General features: G+C 48.9%; 1 protein-coding gene across 1 annotated transcript in view; it reads right to left on the bottom strand.

The window, feature by feature from the left end:
• LOC136587789 (membrane-spanning 4-domains subfamily A member 4D-like) overlaps nucleotides 1–23,007 on the bottom strand; it is a 134,498-nt gene that overhangs the window by 52,202 nt on the left and 59,289 nt on the right. Inside the window, exon 3 of the mRNA XM_066586552.1 lies at nucleotides 20,028–20,138. Within this exon, the coding sequence (XP_066442649.1) occupies nucleotides 20,028–20,138 (111 nt within the window). The remainder of the gene's footprint in view (nucleotides 1–20,027; nucleotides 20,139–23,007) is intronic.

Here is a 23,007-nt window from a genome sequence, read left to right as displayed (position 1 = left end):
CAAAGCGCATCAACACAAGACATACATGAATGACATTTATGTAGGGGACCAGGATGATGTACTGGGTCACTACATATACAGCTTCACTCCCAGGCAGTATATAAACTCTCTCCCAGGCAGTATATATACTCTCTCTCCCAGACAGTATACACACTCTTACTTCCAGGCAATATATACACTCCCACTCCCAGGCAGTATATACCCTCATTCCCAGGCAGTATATACCCTCTGACTCCCAGGCAGTACCGTGTTTCCAGGAAAATAAGACAGTGTCTTATATTAATTTTTGTTCAAAAAGGTTTAACTTTTTTACATGTATAGCTGCCTGGACACTATTTAAGTTGACTTTTTTAATTAACTGTTAGCAGGGCCTAATTTTGGAGTAGGGCTTATATTTGCAGCATCCTCAAAAAGCCTGAAAAATCATTTTGCATCCTGAAAAATTCTGGAAAATCATGCTATGTCTTATTTTCAGGGAAACAGGGTATATACACTCTCACCCCCAGGAAGTATATACCCTCTGACTCCCAGGCAGTATATAACCTCTGACTCCCAGGCAGTATATACCATTTGACTCACAGACAGTATGTATCCTTACTCCCAGGCAGTGTATACGTTCCTACTACCAGGCAGCATATAACCTCTCACCCCCAGGCAGTAAGTACGCTCTCACTCCCAGGTAGTATACACACTGTAACTCTCAGGTAGTAGATACACTCTCACTTCTAGGCAGTATATACCCTGTCAGTCCCAGGCAATATACCCTCATAATCCCAGAAAGTATATACCCTTTCACTCACAGGCTGTATACATACTCTCACTTCCAGGAAGTATATACGCTCCTACTACCTTGCAGTATATATATCCTCTCACTACCAGGCAGTATATATACTCTCACTCCCAGGAAGTATATAACCTCTCACTTTGGGGCAGTATATATGCACTCATCTTAGAGCAGTATATATACTCTCACTCCCAGGTAGTATATACCCTCATACTCCCAGGCAGTATATACCCTCTCACTCCCAGGCAGTATATACCCTCTCACTCCCAGACAATATATACCCTCTCACTCCCGGGCAGTATATATATGCTCCTACTACCAGTCAATATACGCTCTTACTCCCAGGCAGTATACACGATCACTTCCAGGCAGTATATACCCCCTCACTCCCAGGCAGTATATACACTCTCACTCCCAGGCAGTATATACACTCTCACCACTCGGCAGTATATATGCTCTTACTAGCAGAAAGTATATAAACTCTCACCCCTAGGCAGTATATACTCTCACCCCAAGGTAGTATATATGTTCTCACCCCCAGGCAGTATACATACCCTCACCACAAGGCAGTATATATGCTCTCACCTCCAAGCAGTATATAAACTCTCACTCCCAAGTAGTATACAGGCTCTCACCCCTGGGCAGTATATACTCTCACTCCAAGGCAGTATAAACCCTCTCACTCCCAGGCTGCATATACCCTCTCCCTCCCAGGCAGAATATACCCTCTCCCTCCCAGGCAGTATATACCCTCTCTGTCCTAGGCTGCATATACCATCTCCCTCCCAGGCAGAATATACCCTCTCCCTCCCAGGCAGTATATACCCTCTCTGTCCTAGGCTGCATATACCATCTCCCTCCCAGGCAGAATATACCCTCTCCCTCCCAGGCAGTATATACCCTCTCCGTCCCAGGCTGTATATACCCTCTCCCTCCCAGGCAGTATATACCTTCTCACTCCCAGGCAGTATATCCACTCTCATAGCCAGGCTGTATATATCCTCTCACTCCCAGGCAGTATATACCCTCTCACTCCTAGGCAGTATATACCCTCTCACTCCCAGGCAGTATATACCCTCTCACTCCCAGGCAGTATATACACTCTCACTCCTAGGCAGTATATACATTATCTATCCCAGGCAGCATATACACTCTCACCTCCAGGCAGTATATAATATTAATAATAATCCTTATTTGTATAGCGCCAACATAGTGCGCAGCGTTTATATACACTCTCACTCCTAGGCAGTATATACCCTGTCACTCCCAGGCAGTACATATGCTCTCACCACAAGGTAGTATATATGCTCTCACCCCTAGGCAGTACATATGCTCTCACTCCCAGGTAGAATATATGCTCCCATCCCAGGCAAGATATACCCTCTTTCTCCCACGCAGTATATAGACTCTCAGTCCAAGACAGTATATACCCTCTCACTCCCAGGCAGTATATACCCTCTCATTCCAAGGCAGTATATGAATTCTCACTCCCAGGCAGTATATATACTCTCTCTGCCAGGCAATATATACACTGTTAATCCAGCCAGTTTATACCCTCCCTCTCCCAGGTAGTATATACCCTCTCGATCCCAGGCAGGAAATACCCTCTCACTGCCGGGCAGTATATACACTCCCACTCCCAGGCAGTATATACCCCCTCACTCCCAGGCAGTATATACCCCCTCACTCCCAGCCAGTATATACCCTCTCACTCCCAGGCAGTATATACCCTCTCACTCCCAGGCTGTATATACCCTCTCACTCCCAGCCCGTATATACCCCCTCACTCCTGGGGAGTATACACCCTATCACTCCCAGGCAGTATATATGCTCTCATTCCCAGGCTGTATATGCACTCTCATACCCAGGCTATATATTCGCTCCTACTCCCAGGCAGTATATATCCTCTCACTCCGAGGCAGTGTATACGCTCTCACTCCCAGGCAGTGTATACGCTCTCACTCCCAGGCAGTGTATACGCTCTCACTCCCAGGCAGTGTATACGCTCTCACTGCCAGGCAGTATACACCCTCTCAACAGAGAATTCCATGCAGGAAAAGTGTCATCCACGCTGCTGCAGAGTAAAATTAGTAATCTTCCCTTATTTAGCCATATTAATACCGCCAGGTGTGCACATCTGTAACCTGACGTGTATCGGCTGCACAGAGCCTCCGGCAGTGGGATGATCTGAATAGAGTGTGGGACCGGCTTAAATAGGTGGAACAGAGCAGATAATTACAATGACTGTCAGCTGTCCGGCTATAGGGCAAAGGGAGATACACAGAAACATCAGACTATGGCTGGGGAGAGAATGCTTGGGATGGAACTTGGGATCAAACACATATCAACATGACACGAAATGGACACCAGCGGGCGCTCTGCCAACGCTTTAGATATTTTATTTATTGCAACATTAACCCCTAGTTGCACTTGATTTATATCTATTGTGCTTAAGTTTCACAATTGTGTTGCAAATGACCGTATGAATTCCCATTGTTATGCAATAGCATTATACTTCGCTCCCCTTATAGAGCAGTCAGCCTGCAGATACAATATAGCAAAGAAAGAAGGGGGAAAACAACCGGCCCTACTTCTCTCCATGAGAAGATATGCTACGGATTGTTTTTTCGTATAAGATGTTTCTGTATACATGATATTAGTCTGACTTACAGTATAGCCCCCCTAAAGGGGTCTGGTCCAAATAAACTTTCTTCTCTTTGGTCATGTTTAGAGATGAGCGAACACCAAAATGTTCGGGTGTTCGTTATTCGTAACGAACTTCCCGTGATGCTCGAGGGTTCGTTTCGAACAACGAACCCCATTGAAGTCAATGGGCGACCAGAACATTTTTGTATTTCGCCGATGCTCGCTAAGGTTTTCATGTGTGAAAATCTGGGCAATTCAGGAAAGTGATGGGAATGACACAGTGACGGATAGGGCAGGCGAGGGGCTACATGTTGGGCTGCATCTCAAGTTCCCAGGTCCCACTATTAAGCCACAATACCGGCAAGAGTGGGCCCCCCCCCTCCCAACAACTTTTACTTCTGAAAAGCCCTCATTAGCATGGCATACCTTTGCTAAGCACCACACTACCTCCAACAAAGCACAATCACTGCCTGCATGACACTCCACTGACACTTCTCCTGGGTTACATGCTGCCCAACCGCCCCCCCTCCCCCCCACAGCGCACACCAAAGTGTCCCTGCGCAGCCTTCAGCTGCCCTCATGCCACACCACGCTCATGTCTATTTAGAATTGCGTCTGCCATGACGAGGGACCGCAGGCACACACTGCAGAGGTTGGCACGGCTAGGCAGCGACCCTCTTTAAAAGTGGCGGAGCGATAGCCCACAATGCTGTACAGAAGCAATGAGAAATAGAATCCTGTGCCACCGCCATCAGGAGCTGCACACGTGGGCATAGCAATGGGGAACCTATGTGCCACACACTATTCATTCTGTCAAGGTGTCTGCATGCCCCAGTCAGACCGGGCTTTTTAATTCATAGACACAGGCAGGTACAACTCCCTATTGTGAAGTCCCTGTCGACCCACAGCATGGGTGGCTCCCTGGAACCCACTGGCGGTACACAGAAATATCCCATTGCATTGCCCAACACAGCTGAGGTAGTAATGTCGTGCTTAATGCAGGTGGGCTTCGGCCCACACTGCATGCCCCAGTCTGACTGGGGTTCTTTATAAGTGTACAGATGTAGTAAAAACTCCGTGTGCACCTACAGCATGGGTGGGTGCCAGGAAGCCACCGGCGGTACATAGAAATATCCCATTGCATTGCCCAACACAGCTGAGGTAGTAATGTTGTGCTTAACCCTTTCCAATCCAATTTGTATATGGTTTTCCTAGGGGGCTTACTCTTTTTCTGCTGTTATACAACGGCGCTATATGCTGGCTAAAGCCAGTACTGCATGAGCTGACACGTAGGATAGGCTCCGACAGCAGAGAGGCTGGCAATATACAGTAAGAGAACCCCGACGGACGTCTACCAACAACGGAGCTGTACAGCCTTAAACCCTAATGTCTTCACAGGTCACACAGTGGACTGGAAAGGGTTAATGCAGGTGGGCTTCGGCCCACACTGCATGCCCCAGTCAGACTGGGGTTCTTTACAAGTGGACACATGTAGGTTTAACTCCCTGTGGACCCACTGCCTGGGTGGGTGCCAGGAAGCCACCGGCGGTACATAGAAATATCCCATTGCATTGCCCAACACAGCTGAGGTAGTAATGTCGTGCGTAATACAGGTGGGCTTCGGCCCACACTGCATGCCCCAGTCAGACGGGTTCTTTAGAAGTGTACAGAAGTATTAAAAACTCAGTGTGCACCTACAGCATGGGTGGCTCCCTGGAACCCACCGGCGGTACACAAAAATATCCCATTGCATTGCCCAACACAGCTGAGGTAACGTCAGCTGTAATGCAGGTGGGCTAAAAATTAATTTGATTACACTGTAGGCGAGGGCCCACAAAAATTGCTGTATCAACAGTACTAATGTACATCCCAAAAATTGGCCATGGCCAGCCAAGAGGGCAGGTGAAACCCATTAATCGCTTTGGTTAATGTGGCTTAAGTGGTAACTAGGCCTGGAGGCAGCCCAGTGTAACGAAAAATTGGTTCAAGTTAAAGTTCCAATGCTTTTAAGCGCATTGAAACTTATAAAAATTGTTCAGAAAAATTATTTGAGTGAGCCTTGTGGCCCTAAGAAAAATTGCCCGTTCAGCGTGATTACGTGAGGTTTCAGGAGGAGGAGCAGGAGGAGGAGGAGGAGGAATATTAGACACAGATTGATGAAGCAGAAATGTCCCCGTTTTGGATGGTGAGAGAGAACGTAGCTTCCATCCGCGGGTGCAGCCTACGTATTGCTTACGTATCGCTGCTGTCCGCTGGTGGAGAACAGAAGTCTGGCGAAATCCAGCCTTTGTTCATCTTGATGAGTGTTAGCCTGTCGGCACTGTCGGTTGACAAGCGGCTACGCTTATCTGTGATGATTCCCCCAGCCGCACTAAACACCCTCTCCGACAACACGCTAGCCGCAGGACAAGCAAGCACCTCAAGGGCATACAGGGCTAGTTCAGGCCACGTGTCCAGCTTCGACACCCAGTAGTTGTAGGGGGCAGAGGCGTCACCAAGGATGGTCGTGCGATCCGCTACGTACTCCCTCACCATCCTTTTGCAGTGCTCCCGCCGACTCAGCCGTGACTGGGGAGCGGTGACACAGTCTTGGTGGGGAGCCATAAAGCTGGCCAGGCCCTTAAAGACTGTTGCACTGCCTGGGATGTACATGCTGCTCGATCTACGCACATCCCCTGCAACATGGCCCTCGGAACTGCGCCTTCTGCCACTAGCGCTGTCGGCTGGGAATTTTACCATCAGCTTGTCCGCAAGGGTCCTGTGGTATAGCAACACTCTCGAACCCCTTTCCTCTTCGGGAATGAGAGTGGGCAGGTTCTCCTTATACCGTGGATCGAGCAGTGTGTACACCCAGTAATCCGTAGTGGCCAGAATGCGTGCAACGCGAGGGTCACGAGAAAGGCATCCTAACATGAAGTCAGCCATGTGTGCCAGGGTACCTGTACGCAACACATGGCTGTCTTCACTAGGAAGATCACTTTCAGGATCCTCCTCCTCCTCCTCCTCCTCAGGCCATACACGCTGAAAGGATGACAGGCAATCAGCCGGTGTACCGTCAGCAGCGGGCCAAGCTGTCTCTTCCCCCTCCTCCTCATGCTCCTCCTCCTCCTCCTGTACGCGCTGAGAAATAGACAGGAGGGTGCCCTGACTATCCAGCGGCATACTGTCTTCCCCCGCCCCCGTTTCCGAGCGCAAAGCAGCTGCCTTTATGGTTTGCAGGGAATTTCTCAAGATGCATAGCAGAGGAATGGTGACGCTAATGATTGTAGCATCGCCGCTCACCACCTGGGTAGACTCCTCAAAATTACCAAGGACATGGCAGATGTCTGCCAACCAGGCCCACTCTTCTGAAAGGAATTGAGGAGGCTGACTCCCACTGCGCCGCCCATGTTGGAGTTGGTATTCGACTATAGCTCTCCGTTGTTCATAGAGCCTGGCCAACATGTGGAGCGTAGAGTTCCACCGTGTGGGCACGTCGCACAGCAGTCGGTGCACTGGCAGCTTAAAGTGATGTTGCAGGGTGCGCAGGGTGGCAGCGTCCGTGTGGGACTTGCGGAAATGTGCGCAGAGCCGGCGCGCCTTTACGAGCAGGTCTGACAAGCGTGGGTAGCTTTTCAGAAACCGCTGAACCACCAAATTAAAGACGTGGGCCAGGCATGGCACGTGCGTGAGGCTGCCAAGCTGCAGAGCCGCCACCAGGTTACGGCCGTTGTCACACACGACCATGCCCGGTTGGAGGCTCAGCGGCGCAAGCCAGCGGTCGGTCTGCTGTGTCAGACCCTGCAGCAGTTCGTGGGCCGTGTGCCTCTTATCGCCTAAGCTGAGTAGTTTCAGCACGGCCTGCTGACGCTTGCCCACCGCTGTGCTGCCACACCGCGCGACACCGACTGCTGGCGACATGCTGCTGCTAACACATCTTGATTGTGAGACAGAGGAGGAGGAGGAGGAGGAGGGTGCTTTAGTGGAGGAAGCATACACCTCCGCAGATACCAGCACCGAGCTGGGGCCCGCAATTCTGGGGGTGGGTAGGACGTGAGCGGTCCCAGGCTCTGACTCTGTCCCAGCCTCCACTAAATTCACCCAATGTGCCGTCAGGGAGATGTAGTGGCCCTGCCCGCCTGTGCTTGTCCACGTGTCCGTAGTTAAGTGGACCGTGGCAGTAACCGCGTTGGTGAGGGCGCGCACAATGTTGCGGGAGACGTGGTCGTGCAGGGCTGGGACGGCACATCGGGAAAAGTAGTGGCGACTGGGAACTGAGTAGCGCGGGGCCGCCGCCTCCATGATACTTTTGAAGGACTCCGTTTCCACAACCCTATACGGCAGCATCTCAAGGCTGATGAATTTTGCGATGCGGACGGTTAACGTTTGAGCGTGCGGGTGCGTGGCGGCGTACTTGCGCTTGCGCTCGAACACTTGCGCAAGCGACGGCTGAACGGTGCGCTGAACTACACTGCTGGATGGGGCCGAGGACAGCGGAGATGAGGGTGTGGGTGCAGGCCATGAGGCGGTAGTGCCTGTGTCCTGAGAGGGGGGTTGCATCTCAGTGGCAGGTTGGGGCACAGGGGGAGAGGCAGGGGTGCAAACCGGAGACGGTGAACGGCCTTTGTCCCACCTTGCGGGGTGCTTGGCCATCATATGTCTGCGCATGGTGGTGGTGGTGAGGCTGTTGGTGTTGGCTCCCCGGCTGAGCTTTGCGCGACAAAGGTTGCACACCACTGTTCGTCGGTCGTCAGGCGTCTCTGTGAAAAACTGCCAGACCTTAGAGCACCTCGGCCTACGCAGGGTGGCATGGCGCGAGGGGGCGCTTTGGGAAACACTTGGTGGATTATTCGGTCTGGCCCTGCCTCTACCCCTGGCCACCGCACTGCCTCTTGCAACCTGCCCTGCTGATGCCCTTGACTCCCCCTCTGAAGACCTGTCCTCCTGAGTAAGCGTTGCACACCAGGTGGGGTCAGTCACCTCATCGTCCTGCTGCTCTTCCTCCGAATCCTCTGTGCGCTGCTCCCTGGGACTTACTGCCCTTACTACTACCTCACTGCAAGACAACTGTGTCTGATCGTCATCGTCCTCCTCACCCACAGAAAGTTGTTGAGACAGTTGGCGGAAGTCCCCAGCCTCTTCCCCCGGACCCCGGGAACTTTCGAATGGTTGGGCATCAGTGACGATAAACTCCTCTGGTGGGAGAGGAACCGCTGCTGCCCAATCTAAGCAGGGGCCCGAGAACAGTTCCTGGGAGTGTTCCCGCTCCTGAGCAGGTGTCATTGTAGTGGACTGAGGAGGCTGGGAGGAAGGAGGAGCAGCAGACAGAGGATTCGGATTGGCAGCAGTGGACGGCGCAGAACTGCGGGTAGACGATAGGTTGCTCGAAGCACTTTCTGCCATCCAGGACAGGACCTGCTCACACTGCTCATTTTCTAATAACCGTCTCCCGCGTGGACCCATTAATTGGGCGATGAATGTGGGGACGCCAGAAACGTGCCTCTCTCCTAATCGCGCAGCAGACAGCTGCGACACACCTGGATCAGGAGCTTGGCCTGTGCCCACACCCTCACTTGGCCCTCCGCGTCCTCGGCCACGTCCACGTCCACGTCCTCTAGGCTTACCCCTACCCCTCAGCATGCTGTATTACCAGTGATTAGATTTCCCAGGCAGGAAATAAATTGGCGCAAGACTGCAGGCCAAATATAATTTTTGCCCTTTTTGGAAAACGAAAGGCCCCACTGCCTCTAGTGAATGAATTATCTAAGTTTAATAACTGTGCTGTGTCCCTGCTTATGTGTCACAGAACGTGAGGGTAGCAGAGTTATTATAACTCTTGGAGAGCAGGTATTTTTTTTCCCAATTAAGGAAAGCAAATGGCGAACCCAGCAGTAAAGCGTAGCTGGCTGCGTATGATTTAGCAATGTTTTTCACGCAGCTCACACGTCTCCACAGGCGTAAGGACGGACACAGGCTGGACAAATAGATTTCTTTTCAGTTTTTTCCCACCAACAGGCAGCACTGCGTATATTCAATGAACCTGCGAAGTTTAATAACTGCGCTGTGTCCCTGCTTATGTGTCACAGAACGTGAGGGTAGCAGAGTTATTATAACTCTTGGAGAGCAGGTATTTTTTTTCCCAATTAAGGAAAGCAAATGGCGAACCCAGCAGTAAAGCGTAGCTGGCTGCGTATGATTTAGCAATGTTTTTCACGCAGCTCACACGTCTACACAGGCGTAAGGACGGACACAGGCTGGACAAATAGATTTGTTTTCAGTTTTTTCCCACCAACAGGCAGCACTGCGTATATTCAATGAACCTGCGAAGTTTAATAACTGCGCTGTGTCCCTGCTTATGTGTCACAGAACGTGAGGGTAGCAGAGTTATTATAACTCTTGGAGAGCAGGTATTTTTTTCCCCAATTAAGGAAAGCAAATGGCGAACCCAGCAGTAAAGCGTAGCTGGCTGCGTATGATTTAGCAATGTTTTTCACGCAGCTCACACGTCTACACAGGCGTAAGGACGGACACAGGCTGGACAAATAGATTTCTTTTCAGTTTTTTCCCACCAACAGGCAGCACTGCGTATATTCAATGAACCTGCGAAGTTTAATAACTGCGCTGTGTCCCTGCTTATGTGTCACAGAACGTGAGGGTAGCAGAGTTATTATAACTCTTGGAGAGCAGGTATTTTTTTCCCCAATTAAGGAAAGCAAATGGCGAACCCAGCAGTAAAGCGTAGCTGGCTGCGTATGATTTAGCAATGTTTTTCACGCAGCTCACACGTCTCCACAGGCGTAAGGACGGACACAGGCTGGACAAATAGATTTGTTTTCAGTTTTTTCCCACCAACAGGCAGCACTGCGTATATTCTATGAATAATAACTGTGTTGTGGCCCTGCCTATACAATTCTTTCCCTGCAGTATCAATGGAGGGTGCAATGCTCTGCAGAGGCGATTTTGAGAAGCCCAAAAAAAATGCAGCACAGCCAACAGCAGCCTGGACAGTACTGCACACGGATAAATATGGCCCTAGAAAGGACCGTTGAGGTTCTTGAAGGCTACACTCACTCCTAACACTCTCCCTGCCTATGCAGCACTTCTGTCCCTAATGCCAGGTGCAACGGTCTGCAGAGGCGATTTTGAGAAAGAAAAAAAAATCCCACTGCTAACAGCAGCCAACACACAGCTATCAGTGGCCCTAATAAGGACCTTTGGGGGGTCTTGAAGCCTACACTAACTACCAATTCTTTCCCTACAGCAGCTCCGGTATAAACAGCACTGTCCCTCATCTAACTCACACCGCATCTGAGGCGAGCCGCGGGAGGGGCCGACTTTTATATTAGGCGAACACCTGATCTCGCCAGCCACTCACAGCAGGGGGGTGGTATAGGGCTTAAACGTTGCAGGGGGAAGTTGTAATGCCTTCCCTGTCTTTCAATTGGCCAGAAAAGCGCGCTAACGTCTCAGGGAAGGAAGTGAAAGTAACCAGAACACCGCATGGTGTTCGTCACGAATAACGAACATCCCGAACACCCTAATATTCGCACGAATATCAAGCTCGGACGAACGCGTTCGCTCATCTCTAGTCATGTTTGATTCCTGTATATGCAATGCAGGTCTGACTTATAATTTAACCCCTGAGGGGATCTAGTCTCCAGTTTGTGGATCCAAAAGGACTCTCTGATCAGTATCTCATTGAACGTTGCCATGCCGCGCCTGTTATGGGTTACTTTCTCTTTACTAAAACATGTGAAACTAGCGGTACTGCATGAGTGTGAATTGGCAAAATGATTGGACCGGGGCAGGTGAACCCGCCTGAGCAAGCAGTGGATCGTGAGATATATGAAGTGAGCAAGCTGACAGCACAGCACACCATATTCAAGTGTCTATATACCCTCTCACTCCCAGGCAGTATATACAGTCTCACCTCCAGGCAGTATATACCCTCTCACTCCCAGGCAGTATATAGCCTTTCACTCCAAGGCTGTATATACCCTCTCAATCCCAGGCAGTATATACCCTCTCAATGCCAGGCAGTATATACCCTCTCACTCCCAGGCAGTATATAGCCTCTCACTCCCAGGCAGTATATACCCTCTCACTCCCAGGCAGTATATACCCTCTCACTCCCAGGCAGTATATAGCCTCTTACTCCCAGGCAATATATATATAACCTTGATAGGGGCCAAGAGGGGCTGAAGGAGTTAATATATTTTGCTTAATAATCTATTTGAATCAATAAGGTTGAATACTGCAAATATTCTATTCTGCTCTGAAGGACTTGTGACTATTGAGTAATAGGCCAAACGTCTGATCTAAGTGGAAATCAGGAAGTTAAGAACAGATGTATCGGAATTTAGCAGGACATGGCCTAACCGCAAAGAAATTGTCAGCTTGCTTTCTAAATGTCAAGTTATAAGGTCTAAAAGTCATGTGAAATCAGCTATTTTTCATATACCACGAGTTTTTGATGAATGATTATGTCATAAGTTTATTGTAAGATGTAAAAGTCATGAGTTTAAGATGTATGGAAATCACGAGGTTATTCCCTGTTTAGCCACACGTCCCGTCCTGCGAGAGGGGCTGGCTATAAAAGCCAAGAGATACAGACAATAAAATAGAGTTCATTACTTCACCATATACCGTGTATGGTCAGTACTTTGACTCTCAAGGAGCGCTCCTGCTTAGGTCAATTCGGAACCGGACAACATAACTGACCAGTCTGTTTGAACAAATTAACCCTCGACAACCTCTCACTCCTAGGTAGTATATACACTCTAATTCCTAGGCAGTATATGAATTCTCTCTCCCAGGCAGTATATACCCTCTCCCTCCCAGGCAGTATATAGGTTCTCACTCCCAGGCAGTATATACCTTCTCACTACCAGGCAGTATACACCTTCCCACTCCCAGGCAGCATATACCCTCTCACTCCCAGGCAGTATATACCCTCTCACTTCCAGGCAGTATATACCCTCTCACTCCCAGGGAGTATATACCCTCTCACTCCCAGTCAGTATATACCCTTTCACTCCCAGGCAGCATATACCCTCTCACTCCCAGGCAGTGTATACCCTCTCACTCCCAGGGAGTATATACCCTCTCACTCCCAGGCAGTATACAGCCTCTCAATGCCAGGCAGTATATACCCTCTCACTCCCAGGCAGTATATACCCTATCACTCCCAGGCAGTATACACCCTCTCACTCCCAGAAAGTATATATGCTCTCACTCCGAGACAGTATATACACTCTCACTCCCAGGCAGTATGTACCCTCTTACTCCCAGGCAGTATATACCCTCTCTCTCCCAGGCAGTATATACGCTCTCAAACCCAGGCAGTATATACACTCTCACTCCTAGGCAATATATATGCTCTCACTCCCAGGCAGTATATACCCTCTCACTCTCAGGCAGTATATACCCTCTCACTCCCAGGCAGTATATACCCTCTCACTCTCAGGCAGTATATACCCTCTTACTCCTAGGCAATATATATGCTCTCACTCCCAGGCAGTGCAGTATATACCCTCTTACTCCCAGGCAGTTTATACCCTCTCACTCCTAGGCAATATATATGCTCTCACTCCCAGGCAGTGTATACCCTCATACTCCCAGGCAGTATATACCATCTCACTCGCAGGCAGTATATACCCTCTCAATGCCAGGCAGTATATACCCTCTCAATGCCAGGCAGTATATACCCTCTCACTCCCAGGCAGTTTATCCACTCTCACTCCCAGGCAATATATATAACCTCTCACTCCTAGATAGTATATACACTGTCAATTCAGCCAGTTTATATCCTCTCACTCCCAGGCAGTATATACACTCTAATTCCTAGGCAGTATATGAATTCTCACTCCCAGGCAGTATATACCCTCTCACTCCCAGGCAGTATATACCCTCTCACTCCCAGGCAGTATATACCCTCTCACTTCCAGGTAGTATATACCCTCTCACTCCCAGGCAGTATATACCCTCTCACTCCCAGGCAGTATATACCCTCTCACTCCCAGGCAGTATATATCCTCTCACTCCCAGGCAGTATATACCCTCTCACTTCCAGGTAGTATATACCCTCTCACTCCCAGGCAGTATATACCCTCTCACTCCCAGGCAGTATATACACTCTCACTCCCAGGCAGTATATATACTGTCACTCCCAGGCAGTATACACCCTCTCACTCCCAGGAAGTATATATGCTCTCACTCCCAGGCAGTATATACACTCTCACTCCCAGGCAGTATATATACTGTCACTCCCAGGCAGTATACACCCTCTCACTCCCAGGAAGTATATATGCTCTCACTCCCAGGCAGTATATACCCTCTCTCTCCCAGGCAATATATACCCTCTCTCTCCCAGGCAGTATATACCCTCTCAATCCCAGGCAGTATATACGCTCTCAAACCCAGGCAGTATATACACTCTCACTCCCAGGCAGTATATATACTCTCACTCCCAGGCAGTATATACCCTCTTACTCCTAGGCAATATATATGCTCTCACTCCCAAGCAGTATATACCCTCATACTCCCAGGCAGTATATACCCTCTCACTCCTAGGTAATATATATGCTCTCACTCCCAGGCAGTATATACCCTCATACTCCCAGGCAGTATATACCCTCTCACTCCCAGGCAGTATATACCCTCTCACTCGCAGGCAGTATATACCCTCTCACTCGCAGGCAGTATATACCCTCTCACTCGCAGGCAGTATATACCCTCTCACTCGCAGGCAGTATATACACTCTCACTTCCAGACCTTTTTTACACATCCCACCTCTTTTCTGGATTGAGCGCCCCCTTTGCACCCTCATGGGATGACACACGGGTCAGCAGCTTATCTAGCAGCTTTCTACCAGGACCCTCTCCTTGTCTACGGAGTAGAACAAAACCAATCCCAATTACTGAACTCTCAACAACCCCCTGGCGGCAATCCCCTAAAATATCTAACTTCTCTGCCCCCAATTACATCATGGCGCAGCTCTGTGCTGGACCTCCTCATAGGGCTGCCATGGACTTCAGCCTGGGATCCCTTTGGGCCAATCTAAACACTATGACGGCCCTTAGAGGCTCGGTGCCCCTCCATGTTACTACTAGGAGCAAAGGCCATCGTCCGCCTTCACCACCAACCGCCATTCCTGTATACCGGAAAAACACAATATAAAAATAAATACAACGCCAATAATAAAGTACGATAAACGCCGCGCTGCTTGGATACATTACGGAAAGGCAACATGCTCTGCACATGTATCAACACATAAAGGAAAAAACCTTTGAGTACATTTACATTCCAAGTTATAAAGCGCCAGTGGTAAACCGCACACCTTCTTCCTCATGCAAGTAATACATCCGTAGGCGCATGTAGAGGCCAGATTGTGGCCATACACAAGTTGCAGTTTTTATGCACACACTGAAATTGCAACTTTTGAACTGAGTTCTAGGCATGCAGCCCATCAGATGTGCTATAATGTACACCAGAAACTGGCAAACATTATAGCAGAAAACTGCCCCACCGCGTAGTTGGCATAGGTTTCCATCTGGTATATGGAGGTGGAGGTAGATGCAACGAGTGCTTTAAGAGGTATTTGTCGCTCTTAGGCCTCAGTCAGACGGGCGATTTTTCGCGCGATTTGCGCATGCGTCCGGCGATTTTATAAAACCATTGCTTTGCAATGGTATCGGACACATGAGCGCTTCTTATGCGCTCGTCCGATAAATTATAGAACAGAAATCGCAGATCGCACCTATCTGCGATCTGCGATTCCTGTTCTTCTCTATATGCGCTCAATGGGGCCGGCGGCAGCAGCGCCGACCCCACTGAGAACATATAGAAGACAAATCATTCTTCTCTGCTACAGCTGGAACAGCTGTGGCAGAGAAGAACGATGTTTGCCCATTGAATTCAATGGAGCCGGCAATACAGCCGGCTCCATTGAAAGCAATGGGCTGCCGGACAGCGCTGGATGAATTGTCGGGAAGGCCTTAAATATATAAGCCCTTCCCTGCAATTCATCCAGAATTCATCCGGAGTTTATCCGGAGTTCAGCGCGGCCGGCCTGCAGTGGGTGTGAAGGGGGTGTGAGTGAGACCTGCCCCTGATTGGCTCAGGCTGAGCCAATCAGAGGCAGGTCTCACTCACACCCATTCATGAATTCATGAATGGGTGTGAGTGAGACCTGCCTCTGATTGGCTCAGCGCTAAGCCAATCAGGGGCAGCTTTGAGTCACACCCCCTTCACACCCACTGCAGGTCGGCCGAGCTGAACTCCGGCTGCCGGGACAAGGTGAGTATATATATTTTTTTATTTTAACACATTTCTGGATGAATTGCAGGGAAGGGCTTATATATTTAAGCCGTTCCTGACAATTCATCCCGCGCTCGCCCGCAGCGCATTGCTTTCAATGGAGCCGGCTGTATTGCCAGCTCCATTGAATGCAATGCGCTGGACAGCTCCTGCCCGTTTCTAATGAAACGCGGCTAGGAGCAGATTTTCGGGTGATTTTTGGGCGCCGGTCACGCGATTTGCAGATGCGCATCCGTCATGCGATCCGCAAATCGCGCGAAAAAACGTCCGTGTGACTAAGGCCTTAGGCTGTATCCACACGGGCTACAAAGTCTCGCTAGAAAACATTGCTATGATGTGAAGCCCATGGTTTCCAATGTGTTCTTTCACATGAGCAATGTTATGTAGCGAGATTTTGTAACCTGTGCGGATATAGCCTCAGGCTGTATTTACACGGGCGAGAAACTTGTATGCACTCCGTTCTATGTGATATGGACAGAACTGATATGTATAAAGAACATTTTTTAATGAGTTTATACACATTGGTAATTTTTCTCAGACCAGGAGTCTTAAATAAAAAAAATCACAGTATGTCCTATTATTTCCTAAGGGTGCATGAAAAATGTGCATCACACTAATATGTCATGTGATTTGCTCTAGATGTCCCATGTGATCCCAGCAGCAAATGGGAAGTAGTATATAACACTCTATAAAAATAATATAGAAAATGCAGTACTATATAATGGCCAGTAGAGGTTGCCCTTATACCATGCTGATGTGCTGTGGCATTAGGCTTGGTAGTTAAGTTGCTGTATAATGTTTTTAGTTAGAGGCCAGACGGGCAAGTGTTTATTTTTGATGTCTTACACTAGAAGACCTAATGCCCACAGCCGTGACGGGCTCCGCAAGCAGAATTTCGCAGCGGAGTCCGTCACGGCGCCCCCCAGAGACCCCATACTCCCCTCCGGATCCGCGTCCTGACATCCCGCATTCCGTGCCGGCACGCATGCGCAGTACACCCCATGACACGCCGGCAGCGTCATATGACACGCCCACATCGTTACATGTGCTACAGCAGAAGATAGCGTGACGGACGGCTTCCATTGACTGCAATGGAAGGCATCCGCGCGTACTGCCGCGGCAAATAGAACATGCCGCGGATTTCCGTCCATGGGAATTAGGCCTAAAGGCTGTAAAATAGTGTGAACCTGCATTGCATGGAGCTTCCAGAACCCTGTTGTACTGCCTCTAGCTTTGATTCAAGATGTGATACAAGCGGACATGGAGGCTCTAGTACCCTGTTGTACTGCCTCTAGCTTGGATACAAGATGTGATACGGGGGTATGTAGGCTCTAGTACCCTGTTGTACTGCCTCTAGCTTGGATACAAGATGTGATACGGGGGGCATGGAGGCTCTAGTACCCTGTTGTACCGCCTCTAGCTTGGATACAAGATGTGATACGGGGGTATGGAGGCTCTAGTACCCTGTTGTACCGCCTCTAGCTTGGATACAAGATGTGATACGGGGGTATGGAGGCTCTAGTACCGTGTTGTACTGCCTCTAGTTTGGATACAAGAAGTGATACTGGTGAGCATGGAGGTTCTAGTATCCTGCTGTACCCCCCCCCCCCCAGCTTGGATACAAGATGTGAAACAGCTGGGCATGGAGGAGGATCTAGTATACTGTTGGGCCACCTCTAGCTTGGATACAAGGTGTGATACAAGCGGGCAAGGCGGCTCTAGTACCTTGTTGTAATTCCTCTACCTTAGCTACAAGATGTGATACAAACAGATATGGAGGCTCTAGTACCCTGTTGTACTGCCTCTAACTTGGATACAAGATGTGATACGGCTGGCATGGAGCCCCTAGTATCCTGTTGGGCTGCCTCTACCTTGGATGTCAAATGTGATATGGATAGGCATGGAGGCATACAGGTTCTGGATGGTATCCTGCATTTTATCATTCCATAATTGCTGTAACTGAGCCTCTTGATCATGCAAATTAATAAACTGTCAAAGCTGGCGTTCCAGATAGTCCTATAGATTCTCTATTGGCAATATTATAGCAGGCAGCTACAGAAGTGTGACAATTTTGTGGGGGCTTCCTGTGAGCCCCTTCTGTGTGCAGGCGAGCATTATCCTGCTGGAAAATGCCTCTTGAAAGCCGCCACGTGAGGAACACATGTGGCTGCAGGATGTCTTGGACATATCACTGAGCTGTTATTGTCCCTCGTACCACTACGAGGGGTGACCAACTTTTCATATGCGATGGTCCCCCAGAACAGTTGCTCGTGCTTGTCAGATATCAAATGATCCTCTCTACCGGTGGTCTGTCGAGGTCATCCTAAGCCTGGTGGCGTTGTGTGCCCTCATGCATCCACTAGTCTCAACACCTCCTAGCAGTCTGTCCAGAACGGCCCAAGTGGGGGAAAATGTGTTGATACAACCAACCAGCTCCTCATATTCCAATAATGCCTCTCAAACTCTGGTAACGGGGTTGCCACGGAGAGAGAGGGGTACCCTGACCGATCCTGCCTCTGAAGCCAATTTGTCAGAGAACGACTATTCTCAGTGCCTCACCACTATGACTGCGTATCACGGTGGAGCCTGGATCGATTACTATGGTGGGATTGCAAGCTTGGAGTCATTAGAATACAGGCTGATTTGTACCCAGCTTTCCCGGGCTTCTTTATGCATGTGAAGCGAAAGTTCAAATCCCCACCTGACCCAGTCTAATGGCTCCTGCACTCTACAATGCCGCTCACATACACACACTGCCACCACCAGCTTGCAAATTATCGGTAAGCTGGAACCTGGACTATGAATTATGAACACAATCTTCAGCGTTATGGTTCGTTTTAAAAAAGACAAGGCTTAACTAATAAATTGCAAATTTATTCTAGAAAAAGAATAGCAGTGTAAATATATACATACAAAGGATATACAAAAAAGTTGTTACACAGCAGAATATCGGTATACAGGTATAAACAACAAGGCACTATTTTAAAATAAAACAAGGACAAAAATAAAAGAAAGATACCAGATTTGGGATGTCCACCCAAGATTCAGATTCATTGAGAGTCACTGAAGCAATGGAAGCAGCCTTACACCAAGGCGTATCTCTGAAGTCTGACAACAGGGGTCTGTGAAGTATTATAAAGGGTCCTTCAGAATACACCTGCCCCCTCTGATGTCATTCAGGAGGGCTGGGGTAGGGCCATGCATCACTTGTCGAAAAAACCATAATTCCCCATTTTTACCATATGTTCACAGAGAATCCTCCGATCAGGAATTTGTGCCTGGCATATTTTCGTTCATGATTTTATCTATGCAATACTAAGCATGACACGTAAGATACGCCATTCGGGGTGTTCTGGGCTTCAGACCTCAATGTGTCTAGGTGCGTTTTGTTCAGCTGGCCCACCCCATTATAGAAATATAATTCATATCGGGCTCGGACCATCATACGTCCAAGAATATTTATTAACCAATTTTCCTTTAATTTGGCTGTCGGTGCCTAAACGTTCTGGATGAACCCAGCTTTTAGATGAATGAGCTTCCTCAGACTTCATTAACAGGCAAATGATCAAACAATGCAACTCCCTTATGCTAAGCATTGTGAACTAAGCAGAGAATAGGAGCCAGGAGACTTAAGGAGAATGGAGGGCTAATTAACATTACGCTAAGGTGAGGTAATACAATTACCCTTCTCAATGCAACATCCAGCAGGCAGGGGGGAGGAAATAGGTGAGGGGCCTGAAAAAATTCTAATGCTAAAATGGATGCCATACAGCCAGCCCTGACGGGGTTAATATAAAATGGACGCTGAGACAGGCCTACCAGTCTCTAGATCACAAATCTTGAAATCTCTTCTCTGCGTTGTAGAGGTGTCTAGTGGCCAACAGCCTCTACGCAAGCGGAAGAAGAGGTCACTGCACACAAGGGGCCTCCGAGAGCCTCTTATAGGCCAAGGGGGGAATCACTTTTAGGGCCTCCGGTGACCGTCCATCTAATCACCACAACTCTCAGCATCTACAGATGTGCCTGAGATGGAACCGAATGCTGGGCTTTACAAATAACTTCTTCTAGGGGCTGAATTGTTTTTGGACAGTGAGTGCATTTGGCTGTACTTATGTGCTGTTTAATTTGCTGCTGCACCTGCATTGCCTCCTTTCTTTTCCCGATGGTATGTTGACCATAGAAGGTGCTTTCTCTATTGTTTGTAACTATTTTCTTGCATGTTGAAATGTTAATAAATGTTCATACATAAATTCACAATGATGTAAATCATTACAGTACAGAAATAAGAATGATACTTACAAAAATAGACCCCCAAAAAGAAATTCCGCTTATTGATGTTATGGAGGGCGTGCTGAAAAACAGACTAATTTCCAGAGCGATCTCCAATATGGCTGAAACAATTAATACAATCTAAAAAAAAGAAGGAAAGAGGCTGTGAGACTTCCTGTGCTTCGGTCAGCATCACACCTTTGTGCATACAACACTGAAATAACGGGAAACTTTTATTTTAGCAATCTTGGTTTTGTGGTCATTTCAGTTAGTGTCGATCGGTGTTTCCTAACACCTGTGGCTCTCAGGACCCTTACCTGTGGCCCCTCTGTAGTCTGCAGATGCCACATCACAGCATTAAACAAAGTTAAGACGACGAAAAAGGTTCCAGCGCTCTAGAGGTCAGGTGGATGACTAGAGATGAGCGAGCACCAAAATGCTCGGGTGCTCGTTGCTCGAGTCGAACTTTCCGCGATGCTCGAGGGTTCGTTTCGAGTAAGTAAGTCAATGGGCGACTCGAGCATTTTTGTATATGACCCATGCTCCGCTAAGGTTTTCATTGGTGAAAATCTGCAAAACCCAAGAAAGTGATGGAAACAACACAGAAACGGATAGGGCAGGCGAGGGGCTACATGCAGGGCTGTATCTCAGGTTCCCGGGTCCCACTATTAAGCCACAATAGCGGTAAGAGTGCCCCCCCTAACAATTTTTACTTCGGACAAACCGTCATTAGGCACACCTTAGCTAAGCACCACACTACCTCCAACAAAGCACAATCACTGCCTGCGGGACACTCCGCTGCCACTTCTCCTGGGTTACATGCAGCCCAACCCCCCGCACAACCCAGTGTCCACAGCGCACACCAAAGTGTCCCTGCGCAGCCTTCAGCTGCCCTCATGCCACACGCTGGCCTCATAGCCACACCACCCTCATGTCTATTTATAAGTGCGTCTGCCATGAGGAGGAACCGGAGGCACACACTGCAGAGGGTTGGCAGGGCCAGGCAGCAACCCTCTTTAAAAGGGGCGGGGCGATAGCCCATAATGCTGTACAGAAGCAATGAGAACTCCAATCTTGTGCCACCTCTGTCAGGAGCTGCAAACGTGGGCATAGCAATGGGGAATCCATGTGCCACACAGTATTCATTCTGTCAAGGTGTCGCATAGCTCAATCGACACTGCAAGGGGAAAGCCGTCAGCGCTCTGCCCTCTACCCAAGTCAGTCAGTGCCTTTGTGCCAGACAGGTCAAACACCGCGATGGGAACTAAGTGGGCACCAACAGCATAGGTGGGTCCTAGGAAACCCAAGACATGAACCAAAAATTGATCTGAGCGGCCAAACATGGCAGACTTGCACCACGCCCACGACATAGGCCTCGGCCCACAGCTTCAGCAGTCCTAGGCAGGAAGCGGACTTTCACTGCGCCCAGGACATAGGCCTCTGCACAAACCCTCAGCAATCACGTGTCTACAGCGGACTCCAATGCTAGCGTAGCTGTGCATGTCTCATTAGCACTGTATTGCTCCTGTAGTTTGTCCCAATGCAGTGCCCCGGATAGTAGAGCTAACGTCAGATTAAATACAGCTGGGCTTCTGCCCACACTGCATGCCCCAGTCAGACCGGGTTTTTTTATAAGTAGACACAGGCAGGTACAACTCCGTGTGGACCGACAGCATAGGTGGGTCCCAGGAAGCCACCGGCGTTACATAAATAAATCCCATTGCATTGCCCAGCACAGCTGAGGTAACATCAGATTAAATACAGGTGGGCTTCGGTCCACACTGCATGCCCCAGTCAGACTGGGGTTCTTTATAAGTACACACAGGCAGTTACAACTCTCTAATGTGAAGTCCGTGTGGACCCACAGCATGGGTGGGTCCCAGGAAGCCACCGGTGGTACATGAATAAATCCCATTGCAGTGCCCTGGACAGCAGAGCTAACGTCTCATTAAATACAGATGGGCTTCGGCCCACACTGCATGCCCTAGTCAGTCTGGGTTAGTTTTTTGTGGGTCATGTACGTTGAACACCGCGATAGGAACACTTAGTGCAACCCATAGTATGCACAGACCCCTGTAGCAAAGGTATAAGCTGATCCCACTAACAGTTATGTTGCAGAAGTCTAGGGAGACCCTATTAACACTTCTGTAGTAATAGTATAGCCGGACCCCAGTAACATTTCAGTAGCTGCAGTATAGGCAGAGCCCAGTATCAGTTTCATTTCAGTAGTAACTGTATCGGCAGACCCCTGTAACATTTCCGTAACCGCAGGATAGGTATAGCCCAGTATTAGTGGGATTTTAATAGTAACAGTATAGACAGACAGACACACCTATGTGGAAAAGCTAGTATTTTCTGAGACAAGAGAGGGGCATTTGATTGCAATGAAAAGGATACTCAAGGTACTGAAAGTCTGCACTCCTTCTCATCTCAAGCTGAAATATGGAAAGGCTTCATTCATATGGTTTCTGTTGTCTATTTCAAAATGTTAGCAAATAGCAATCCAAGTTTCCGGCTACTACCACGCATCCTTCTTAGGAATTACCAAAGATGATCACAAGTAAAGGCCTCATCATCAGTCAGTCCAAAATCATTCAGGGAGTACGTGGTTCTCAGCTGGCCTGCTTTCACCAAGGATCGGTGCCTGCTGCTACTCTGTCCCTTGCCCTGCAGGGATGGTGTGTTCTATAGTCACCTCTATTCTGACCTCAGCTGTACGCTAATCTTTGGACTTAGCAGTACCAACAAGTTGGAAGCCACCATTGCTCTACCAGTCGGCTTAAAAAGGTTCAGCTAGGGATAACGGAATACTACTGCGGTTTTATTTAGTTGGTTTTCGGAATGTGGCCAGGATGAAGTTCTGGAGTGTGGACCTAGTAGCGTGGTTTTATTTAGTTGGTTTTTGGAATGTGGCCAGGATGAAGTTCTGGAGTGTGGACCTAGTAGCGTGGTTTTATTTAGTTGGTTTTTGGAATGTGGCCAGGATGAAGTTGTGGAGTGTGGACCTATT

This window comes from Eleutherodactylus coqui, chromosome 13, assembly GCF_035609145.1.
Source record: "Eleutherodactylus coqui strain aEleCoq1 chromosome 13, aEleCoq1.hap1, whole genome shotgun sequence".
NCBI lineage: Eukaryota > Metazoa > Chordata > Amphibia > Anura > Eleutherodactylidae > Eleutherodactylus > Eleutherodactylus coqui.
Note: the sequence above shows the minus strand (reverse complement) of the source record. Positions and strands in the feature narration are given on the sequence as shown.